General features: G+C 34.5%; 1 protein-coding gene across 1 annotated transcript in view; it reads left to right on the forward strand.

Annotated features, from left to right (window-relative positions):
* The window catches only part of LOC150106607 (coiled-coil domain-containing protein 77-like), a 183,495-nt gene that overhangs the window by 145,520 nt on the left and 25,472 nt on the right, over positions 1 to 12,503 (forward strand). The window contains exon 8 of the mRNA XM_090393440.1: positions 427 to 552. Coding sequence (XP_090249566.1) covers positions 427 to 552 — 126 coding nt within the window. The remainder of the gene's footprint in view (positions 1 to 426; positions 553 to 12,503) is intronic.

The raw sequence follows: 12,503 nt of genomic DNA on the forward strand, positions 1-12,503 counted from the left end.
TCATAGGCGTCATCAGTGCAAGATCACAGAATGACACTGTTGAAAATTATGTATGTTATTTTAAACAATAACAGATATAACTTTTTTACCTTTGAAATTATTGACCTTTTTTTAGTTACCTTACCTTACTCAGGTGGTTACACATTTTTAGAAATGTCTTATTGTTTAATTGGCCATTCTGTGATCTCGATGATGCCTATGTTACTTAGGCGAAAATTGTATGTTAATAAAGTTTTTTATGTGTGTTTTCCTCCATTTTTAGAATTCTTTTAATTATGCCAACTCATGGTATTTCATTATTAAAACAGATGATCTTTTTTTGGGGGGGGAGTATTGAGTGGGGGTTCACACAAAAATTAAAATTCAAAAAATAATTAGTAATGTTGTGCATAATCGCAAATTTTATTATCATTTTTTCTTTTTCAGGCTTTGCAAACTGAACTTGAAGAATCGCGAAAGTTATCTCAGTTATATCAAGACCAGTGTGTTCGAATGGAAGAAAAAATGTGCAAGCTAAGAGAAGAAAATGAGGCTGCACAAAAGCTTTATAAGGTTTGTTATTTGCTTCTCTCTCTCTCTGTGTGAATTCTTTACTTAATATTCTGTCAAAAATTTGGAAAGAATGGTGTATAGTTTGCAGAGACAATACATGCTGTAGTTTGGGGATGGGAAGAATTACTTAGACATTGTACCATATATAACATATCTCAAATTATATTAATTTAAATTTTAAAAAAATTTAATCTCTTCTGTTGGTATTTTCAGTTACATTTATTTGTATGCATTATTAAACAAGATAATCCTTCCTCCAGACATCCTATAAATATACCTGTACTCTAATTTAATTCCATGAAATAACACAAGTGATATTATTCAAAGAAAGAAGGCACAAATAATTTGACTTGAAGAGTCTGGCAATCATCATTACATGACCTTGTATAAAACATGAATGGTTTCTGACTCCATGTAATTCACTAGCAACACTTATAATGACAAGAGTAAGAACCTCACTGCTAGAGACAATAAGAACAATATTTAAGATTTGGATAGAATATAAGACACATGAACTCTCTTATCATTTAAATCAGTGTTTCTCAACGTGGGGCATATGCCCCACAGGGGGCAATTTAAATATTTTGGGGGCAATTAGAAAATGATGTTGCATTTGTCACCTCATCACTGATATATTAAAAACACTCACCATTGTCGGTGAGAGGGGGGGGACATCAAAATCTTTGAGGCAGGGCATGATCCAAAAACCGTTTGGAAAATACTGATTTAAATGAAGCTACTGATTCCTCACAGTAACAGAAGAAAACAGAGCTGAGAAGCTTCAAATACCAAGCCTTGGACCAGTATGGGCTGATGAATGAGAGAAATGTCAAAGTTTTATATAGACAAGTTGGATTGGTTGGAATTATGACCAAAGAAACTACAGATGTGTTGTTCTCCCCTATCCAGTTTGCCTGTTTTTGTGAGGGTTCAGTCTCAGTTCAGTTTGGAAACCATAAGCACCAACTGAAAAACAAAGCACAAGAAACATAAAACAACAGAGAATTATAGAAAACCATACCATCCTTTCTAATAATCCATTCTGTTGTTGAATTTTCATTTGGGAAAACCTTTCTATCCCAAAGAGTTAGCAGGAGAAATGCAATCATGCTATGTGAACTGTCAACCATGGCTCTGCCTTCTGTTCTCCCTCACAAATGGTCATCACCATTTCTAAGGAAGAAAAAACAAATGTGAAGGAGAAAAGTAATGTCCCTTTGAATACTTTTTTTTTAAAAAAATATTCAAAGGGACATTACTAACAGGCTTGACTGTCCCACCTTCTCATAACTCCATCATCCATGAACATTACAATCTAGTCTGCTTTTCTTTAAAATAAATCAAGAAATATAACCCATGTGGCCTCACTTCAGAAAACAAATTGAACACGGTTCTTCAGCATGAAAATTCCTCTGGCTAAAAAATAAAAATGATAATGTTAATAGCACACCAGAAATACGAGAAAAAACCTCCATACACCCTAACAGAAAGAAAAAAAAAGATCAAAATTCCAAGTATCTTGGACAAAGTAGAATGCAACAGTATCTTGGATATTTGTTCCGAGGAGGAAGTAAGGCAAGACAACATTGATTGATTCAACCAGAGAGGCATGTGGTAAGGTAAAATAGAAAAGTCAGAACTCCATAGTGAACTCAGGAAGTTAAAGAAGCACTGAAGAAAAGAAGAAAGCATATTGAAAGTTCCTGGAAAATAAGTCAGCTTGTGTTCTCAGAGAATACAGAGAAAAATGTAACAAAGTAAAGCACTGTGTAAAACTAGCTAAATACAAGCCATAGGAAGACTGATGAGAACATAGAAAATACATATCAGAAAGGTGGTAAAATATAATGGAGGCTATTGAAAAGGTCAGGAATGGAGGAAAGAGTACTGTAAAAGGAATCAGATGATAAAGGCAATGTAAAAACTGAAGATAAAGGTGTTCTTGATGTCTGTCATAATTACTTTGCTAAATGAAACAAACAGTAACAACGTGGTGGTAGAAAACACTCAACAGGAATGCAATTAGAAATACATACTAGTACATGGAGTAGAAAAAACTATCAAAAATCTGAAATGTGGAAAGGCAGCTAGAGTAGATGATATTAGACCTATCCTATCAGTGGTCCTAACAGGCATTTAAGCGCCATGACCTTCCAAGTATTCTTGGACTTCGTAACTGTAATTTGAGGATTAGGTGGTTAGCCCTGTGCCTCCCGGTGTGTATCCTATGTCTGTAAATGCATCTGTAGATCATGAGGCCGGTTTACTTGTTCTGTGGGACAAAAAACCTGGGTTTCCAGGTGAAAAAACTCCCTCCTCTGTATGCGACCAGCTAACTCACCTTTCATCGAAAGAGACCAGATAAAGGTTCCTCATGTCACTGACGGGAATCGAACCCACGCCTTTCCAACCAAGGGACTTCGTCTATACTAACTGAGCTACAGAGGCTAGATATTCAACCAGAAATGCTCAAATATTGAGGTATAAAAGGGGTTAAATTCTGGATGACTGAATTTTCCTGATAAGATTTATGCAAACATACTTGAGAAATTGTGGAAGGGAACCTTAGAGAAGAACAAGCTGAATTCAGGGCAGATAGAGGTTGTCAGGATCAGATTTTTACTTTAAGACAAATAGTTAAGAAATCATGAGAATATAACCAGGATGTGTATTTATTAGTTTTGCAGATGTGGAAAAGGCATATGACAAGTTGCCAGGAGGAAAACTGTTCAAAATGTTTCAGTTATATGGAGTAAATGGAAACATTATGTCAAGCAATACTCATCTATATTTGAGTTGTGGGTCAGCAGTTAGAATTGAAGGAAGTACAGGAAGATGGTTTGATATTAAATGTGGTGTGAGACAAGGGTATACATTATCTCAACTGTTATTCATCTATTTGGATTACATTATGAAGGAGAGTGGTATTAAACTTGTTATCTGGAGATGTTAATCTCAGCAGTTTAATTCATGCAAATGATATTATACTTCTGAATAAATCTATTACAAGTATACAGAATTCCTTGAATAAACTGAACTGCTGTAATAAATTTGGTATGAAAATCAGCAATAAAAAGGCCAAGACAGTGAAAGTAGGTAGAAGAAGCATTTAAAACATCAACTGTATCCTGAATGGAGAACCTACAGAACAAGTAAAAGATTTCAATTTATGTACAATTTTTAGCGAATATGGCAAATTAAATTTGAAAATAGACAACAGAATTAGCAAAGCTAGTATAATAGCATGTCAACTGAATAAAGTTATATGGAATAAGAAAGTTAGTCAAATCAAAACATTAAACTAGTTGTGTAGAAGACAGTGTTCAAACCAGTTTTATTTATCTGAGAGCTGAGTTGAAAATAAGACTTCATCAAAAACTCGATACCACAGATATGAGAGTTCTGAGAAAAGTTAGGTGAACAAATAGATGGATAAATGCAGAACTATATTAAAAATGAGGATATTAGGAAAGAATTTGACAGTGTTAGCATTTAAAAATGTTCAAGCAGAACTAATCTTAGGTGATATGGCCACTTGCTAATGTTGGATTCTAATTATGTAGAAAATAGAATAAATGTTGTTTGATTCAGAATCCAACATAATTTTCCGTCACAAGAACTATATTTGTAAATATTATTTAATGTAAATAACATAAATTATAATTGATATCATATAACTACCTTAATTATGTCAAATATTTAATTGCTTAATCAAAGAAATTTGTTAATGGTAGATTCTGTATTAATTATTATTAAGCTATTTTATTTATTGTTATATCAATATTATAAAATCTTATGTTTGTAATTTAACTACGCATTTATTGAGACGCAAATATTCTATTTATTCTTTTTGTGAAGGTTTAACGTTATGTAATAACTGAATGTAGTGGTATAGCCTAAGGTAACATTTGCGAGAATGTTTACGTTTATCGGTTGTCATTGAGACGCGTGAAATAAACGAGCGCGTGTAAAGGGAGCGAGGAGAGAAAATATATAGTAGTAAGAGGGAGTCAGAACGGAACTTTGGAACTATAAGGTAGCAAGGAAGTAAACTAAAGAAGTAGAAGTAATTAAAAGATTCCTAAGGATAGGAGTTGAGTAGATATTTTTTTTTATAAGTGAATCTTATAGTTGGCTGAAAGCAAAATCAGCCGTAGTAATAAAAGGAAATTATTGCCGTAATCGGATAATTAGAGAACTGGACATTCAACGAAGAATTCTGAATAAATCCAGTCAGTCTACAATTACGACTTATTTCTATACTACGAAAAAAGGAATTGTACGGAGTTAAACTAGTTGATGAATGAAAAATAAGAATAATTAATGTACCTTATAGTTGTTATCTGGAGTTTTTGAAGCGCGATTAGTAATGTTTTAGTTATTTGGTGTCTCGCAAGTGTGATAAATACAATTTGAAAGTGTGCTCACAAAATATTGGAAGTACTGAAGATTATTTCTGGTAAGGACAGTCATATTAGTTTATTTCAGTGTATGAAGATTAAGTATTAGTTCCGTTGCACTGTTTCTAACATTAACTGTAGCATACCATCGAGGCTGAGAGTTGAAAATATAGACGTTGAAATGATATCTGCCGTGGTTAGTGCCTGTTATGAGTCAATCGTAGAGTGTAGTTGAGAGATACAAGGAAACTGATTAATTAAGAATTTCTATTGTGATAAGTTGGGTATAGGAACTTTGTGATTCTGAAACTGTGAATTTGTATGTGAAAGTTTGGAAGATTGGATTAATATGAATGACTTGACTTGATATGCTAACTTGACTGGTTTGTCATATTTAGAAGTGGAATTTATGTAATTGTTATATAACCATATATTAAATGTTTTGTTTGTTAATTTAAATATTGTGTTTGCCTGAATTTCTTTTTACTGCACCGTTCACAAAAATTCGGATCTAGCGAGAATCCCAGAAGGAAAGAAAATAAATACCATCGGCCTGAATGAGTGAAAAGACCGCTAACTCATTTTGAATTAATCCTACTAATTCATATAGACTTATCTAAGGATAGAGTGGCGCAGTATAATAGAAATTTCTCTACCCTTAGATCTGTGATTAATTTGCAATTAGTTTTCCTTTATTTTAAGAAAGTGACTTTAGCAAGATGGTGGATTCGAATGTCAAGAGAACACGTCACGACACTAACAAGGTTAGCAAAACTGATGTTTGCCAGGTTGGTAGGAAAAAGACCCAGAGGAAAACCACGATCTAGATGGATTGATACAGTAAAACATACCCTAGAAAACCAAAATATAATCTCTGACAATACTGGAATTCTGATAAATAATGACAAAGTTGGATGAAAATTGTTGTTAGGAAGTTAGTAATGATGTAAACTTTTCACAAACTATCCTAATATCCTGTACACTCTGGATGATATATATTTGAATTTAATAATGATAATTCTTTCTTTTAGTGTTATACAGTGATCAGCATTCATTTTTGAAATTATAGATTCTACAACTGTGTTAAACATTTTAACATGGTTGTAGAATCCATAATTTCAAATTTAATAATGATAATGAATCATTGCAGAAGTTATGCACACTGAAAGTGTGTGCTGTGCATTTGAATGATATAATGGTTTCCACAGCTTTAAGCTATGAATAAAAATTCGTATCCTTATTTCATGAAATGAGACTATAAAACAGAGAAAGAATGACTCAATGCTACAAATTGGAGGGAAATACTCATGCCAAGAGGTCTTAGGTGAGGTTACCATTGTACTATCAGGAGTTGAGAGAAGTGGAAACAAGGAAGAGCAGAAATTACACCCAGCAACTTTAATGAGGAACCAGAAGGCATGACTGTCAGTTGAGTAAGAGGCAAACTTGAAGTCTGCTTTGGAATTGTTAACTTTTTTTACACTTGTTTATGGCTGGAGTGTAAGCTGAATGAGAAGCTGGAGTTTTTTTATTTAAACCATTGAACCTTTACTGAATTTATATCATGGTCTGCAGGGGCACATTTTTTAGAGAACTGGGCTTGGATAAGAGTTTTAGGATTTGCAGTGGAGTGGGGAATTAAGGCCAACAATCTGTAGAAAAGGAGACCCAGATAAGTTTGTGGTCAAAGTTGCCAAGAGGAGAGCAGACATCCATGGGAGAGGTAGTTGATTAAGTAAAGATTCACATTGTTGAAAGAATGATGAGGATTGTCTGATATTCGGTTGGCAGGTTAACTATTTGTCATAGGTCATGACTGATGACAAATGATTCAGCCTACTTTCCAGATTGATCTGTGAAGCTAGAAAAGGGGAGCTAGTTCATATTATGGACATTAAAGTTTCCTAGGAAGACAAGCTCACAACTTGGATAATTAAATTGTATGAAATCACCTTTTAGCAATAAGTAGTCAAAAAGGGCAGCATACTCATCAAAATTAAGAGAGCAATAAAGGTAGTAAATGAAGGCTGTAAAGTGAAGTAAGGAAATCTCAAACCAGAGCAGATAAAAAAAAAAGAGAGGATTTCATTTTGGATAGCCTTTGACAAGGGAGGTTGTGGTTAGTAGTAATGAATGTTTGCATTCTGTATTTTAAAAAAAATTACTAGCTTGAAATATTTTAAAACAAGCGAGTTAATGGAATATAGTCATAAAATAATGTTTTATAATAGCATTCTTACTTAATGAAACACACCATTTATTATTATGTCAATTGTACTGTAAATGCAATTTTGTCTTGTCTAATTTTTTCATAAAAATGATCCAACTGATCCAACGAAATGCCATGATACATTTTAATAGGGATTCTAAATGGCAGAGTTCATTAAATTCTGTCTATCCAGCAGAATTATCATTTTAGAAATTGCTCAATTATAGATGAATGTGAGGAGAAGAGTCATCTTTAACCTAAGCTGAAAATTTCTGTGGGGTGCTTACAGGTCAAAGCTGTATAACTAAGAGGAGACCTCCACATAGCCTTTAAAGGAATGCAGAGAATCAACTAGGGCTTCTGACCTGATGTCCAATCCTCACCTTCTCGTGGTGCACTCTGTTGGGTATCTACTTGGATACTGAACGAACGAGGATGGGCTGGCAATATGGGATTTAGCCGACCAAATTGTATTCTTATTGGTTAAACCAAAATAAAAAATGATGGTACAACATGACAAAATTTCATGCCGGCTGGGGCGTCACCCGGTTAAACAAGGCCCCCGTTGTTTTCGCCAGGGAACTAGGATGAACAGCGAAAATTCAGCTACTGGAACAAATCTGAAAACACATCCCAACTCAACATCACCAGAGCTAAAGATCAGTACTATCAACATAAGAAGACTGAATGGCAAAGAAATGGAGCTAGATGAGGAATTAGATAAGTACCAGATCGACATAATAGGGGTGACCGAAACAAAAAAGACAAAAACTGGTGAGATCTTTTTGAGCAATAAATACAAAATGTTATATTCAGGCAATGACAATCAAGGAAAAGAAGGAGTAGCCATAGTATTCAACACAAAATACGAGGCTAATCTTGTTAAATGGCAGTCAGTCTCAAGTAGGGTAATGTGGGCAAATATGAGAATGGGGAACTGGACAATGAGACTTATTTGTGCCTATGGTCCCACAGAAGGTTCTACTATGGTAGAAGTGGAGGAATTTTTTGATGCTTTAGAGAAAGCATCTGACACAATGAAAAAGGAAAAATTGGTCCTTGTTGGGGATCTAAATAGCAGAGTAGGAAATGATTATGAGACATACAAAAATATTTTGGAAATATTTGGAGAAAAGAGCAAAGCTAATAATAATGGCAAATATTTGTTGGATTTCTGCTCAGGACATGGACTGGTTATTACTAACACCATGTTCCAACATAAAAATGTGCACAAATTTACATGGAGAGAAGAGGCAAGGAATAAGAAAGTCTCATTGACTATGTTATTGTTGATAGTGATGTTTTCTCCCTGGTGCAGGACACCAGAGTGTACAAGGGTTTGAAATTGGAAGTGATCACTATTTAATCTTGAGCAGGATAAAATTGAATTTCATATTGAAAAGAATAACATGTAAGAAAGTTTTAAAGCAAATAAAAGTTGAGCAGCTCTCAGATGTGAACTGTAGTCTAACATACACAAAGATTATTGAAGAAAAAATGAAAGAGTTTGAGAATAGGAATCAAACCTTGAAGAAAGCCCTGATTGATTTAGCTAGAGAGGCATGTGGCGAAATTGTCTGCAAGGATAAAAAATTAGAACTCCATGGTGGACACAGGAAGTTAAAGAGGCAGGTGAAGGAAAAGAAGAGAGCATATCAAAAGTTTCTGGCAAATAAGTCTGCTTATGCTCTTAGAGAATACAGAGACAAATGCAAAAATGCTAAACACTGTAAAACTAGCTAAACAAACATCATTGGACGACTTTGGCAAGAATATAGAAAATAAATATCAAGAAGGTGGCAAAATATTCTGTAGGTTGTTGAAGAAGCTAAGCAATGGAAGAAAGTGTGCTGTAAAAGGAGTTAGAGATGATAAAGGTGACATGAAAACGGTAGAAAAAGATATCCTTGAAGTATGGAGTAATTACTTTGAAAAACTGCTAAATGAAACAAGCAGTGATGACAGCACAGTGGTAAAAAACACTAATTAGGCATGCAGTCAGGAATACATATCCATACTTGAAGTAGAAAAAGCCATCAAAGGCTTGAAATGTGGAAAGGCAGCAGGAGTAGATGATATTCGTCCAGAAATGCTGAAGTATGGTGGTATAAGAGTCTTACAGTGGCTGCACTGCATAGTTCAGAACGCCTGGACAGAGGGACGAATTCCCGATGATTAGAGTAGAGGTCTCATAGTACCCATATATAAAAAGGGAAATAAAACTGAATGTGGGAATTACACAGGTATATCCCTACTGAGCGTGCCTGGCAAGATCTATGCAAGTATACTTGAGAAATGGTTGAAAAGACTTGTGGAAGAAAAGCTTGGTGAAGAACAAGCTGGATTCAGGCCAAATAGAGGCTGTCAGGATCAGATCTTCACTTTACAACAGATAGTGGAGAAATCATGGGAATATAACAAAGATCTATATTTAAGTTTTGTCGATTTGGAAAAGGCATATGACAAGGTGCCAAGAGAGAAGCTATTCAATATGCTACAGTTATATGGTGTCAATGGGGCATTATATGAAGCAATACTTAGTCTGTATTTGAGTTGTAAGTGGGCAGTTAGAATTGAAGGATATACAGGAAGATGGTTTAATGTTAAATCTGGTGTGAGAAAAGGATGTACATTATCACCTCTGTTATTGATTATATGTATTGATCACATTATGAAGGAAAGTGGTATTAAACATGATATCAAAATTGAAGATGTTAATGTCAGCTCTTTGCTTTATGTGGATGATGTTATACTTCTAAATAAATCCGCTACAAGTCTGCAAGATTCTCTGACTAAACTGAATAACTGTTGTAATAGATATGATATGAAGGTCAGCAATAAAAAGACAAAGACAATGAAAATAGGCAAAATCAATGAAAATGTCAACTGTATTGTGAATGGAGAACCTGTGTAACAAGAAAAACATTTCAGCTACTTAGGCACGATTTTTAGTGAAGATAATAAATTAAATATAGAAATAGACAACAGAATCAGCAAAGCTTATGGTGGGAAGTCAATTGAATAAATTCATATGGAATAAGAGAGAAATTAGTCGGAACACTATATTAGCTGTATACAAGACAGTGTTCAAACCAGTTTTAACTTATGGATCTGAGAGCTGGGTCAGAAGTAAAACACTTGACCAAAGACTAGAGACCGCAGATACGAGCGTCCTGAGAAAGATTAGAGGCGTGAACAGATGGTATCAATGACAATATCATATTAAAAATGAGGATATTAGGAAAGAACTTGACATTGTCAGCATCCATGAATGCGTTAGCAGAGCTAATCTCAGGTGGTATGGTCACTTAAACAGAATGGGCGAAGAAAGATTAGCAAAACAAGTGTTCTCTGCCAGGTTCGCAGCAAAACGACCCAGAGGAAGACCAAGATATAGGTGGATTGATACGGTACAAAGTGCCTTAGATGATAGAAATATAAGATCTGATAATGTTGGAGTCTTGACAAGTAACAGACTAATTTGGAGGAAAACTGTAGATAGGAAGTTAGTAATGATGTAGTTTTTTCATGTAGTACTATCATATCCTGTTCACCCCTTGAGGGTACATGGCAGGAATTTGATGATGATGATTATGAAAATTTCTGTACACATATGTTCCAATTTATATATCACACTATATAGGTCTTTTATAATTTTTTTTATATGATTCCTGGCCATGAAAGGTTGTAAACCTATGGTATATTAGTAGCATGGGTGTGCTAAGGAATTTTTTTTCAATTTTTTTATTAATTTTATATATTTTTTAATAATTAGGACATCCTACTTTGAGATGAAACATGGAACTTATTCAAGATGCCAGTAAGTTGCACTCACACTAGGCAATGAAATTTAGCTTATACTTGAAAACAATCGCAGACATTCTGCTGTATTCATGTTGGTTGGAAAGCAGACACACTAATCACTCATCTAACTAGGCCAGCAGTTTCTTTACAGTTTCTATTTGTTCATAATTTAAATTTTCAATTTTTGACAACTTCATCATTTTTTGCAAGAGTTCTCATGTTTGTTGAGAAGTTTAATATTCAAAAAAGCTCTGTTGAATATGGTTTACTATACTGTTATTTATTTGCACTCTCGCAGAAACTTAGTATGTTTAAAGAAACATGTTAATGTTAAAGTTATTGTTTATGATTTTATATATATATATATATATATCATTTTGCTTAATTTTTGCATTACAATAGTCTGATTAACACCAAAATTGCAATAATGTGAAAAAATTTCACAAAATTCCAAGCATCCTTTCGAATTTGTCGTTTTGCTGATTAAAAAATAATCCAATGTGTAAAACTAATAAATCCTGCAGACATATTATTATTTTATTATTATTATTGTTCCGGGAAACTCCAAGGAGTCGACAGACTCATCGAGGGAGGCCCTAACATCATGTCAAGAACAACTATTCAACATTCACACAGCATCTATCATACCTTGCCTTGAACTCATTCACGGTCGTAGCACCCACAACAGACTCTGGAAGCTTATTCCACTCATTCACAACTCTCCAAGTAGAAAACCTAGCTCTAACACCCTTGTCAACCACGCTCTTGCCCAGCTTCCATGCATGGCCCCTAGTCCTCCCACCACCAGTCATATTTTCAAAAATATCTTCTGGATCAATCTTATAAAACCCTTCAGTAATTTGAATGTCTCAATCATATCGCCCCTCCTTCGCCTATCGTCCAATTTCTGCAACCCACAAATCTTCAACCTATTCTCATAAGGTTTATTCCACAGACCTGCTATCATCTTGGTCACTCATCTCTGGACCCTCTCCACTTCCTCCCCATCACGAAGAAACCCTGGTGCCCATAGCTGGGCACAGAAGTCCAGATGGGGTCTTATCAAGGCTCGATACAGAGGAACAACAACTTGTTCGTCTCTGCATGTTAAACTATTTTTCAGAAGCCAAGTGATTTGGTGAGCTGTTTTAGTTATATTCTACATCCTAAATTCCATTTATGAAATGCATTTTATTAAATACAAAGAAAAACTGAAAGAGCAATTTTGAGAAGAAAATGCTGAGTTTATAACAAGTAGAAGTTGTCAGAACAAGAGTTTTGCTTTTTAAATGAATAGTTGAGAAATTCTAGGAATGTAATAAGAATCTGTACTTAAGTTTGTAGATTTCGAAAAGCATATGATAAGGTGCCAAGAGAAAAGTTCTTCCAAACACTACAATTATAGGGTGTAAAAATGGGACACTATACACTGCTTGGAAAGAAGTCAACGGACACCATAGTGTGAAGAACAAACAGCCATGGCACCCAACTTAATTAGATGTAGGACCTCCTTTGACTGCAATGACTGGAGCAGGCCT

This window comes from Typopeltis vanoorti, chromosome 5, assembly GCF_054136105.1.
Source record: "Typopeltis vanoorti isolate ZY-2024b chromosome 5, IOZ_Tvanoo_1.0, whole genome shotgun sequence".
NCBI classification, from domain to species: domain Eukaryota; kingdom Metazoa; phylum Arthropoda; class Arachnida; order Uropygi; family Thelyphonidae; genus Typopeltis; species Typopeltis vanoorti.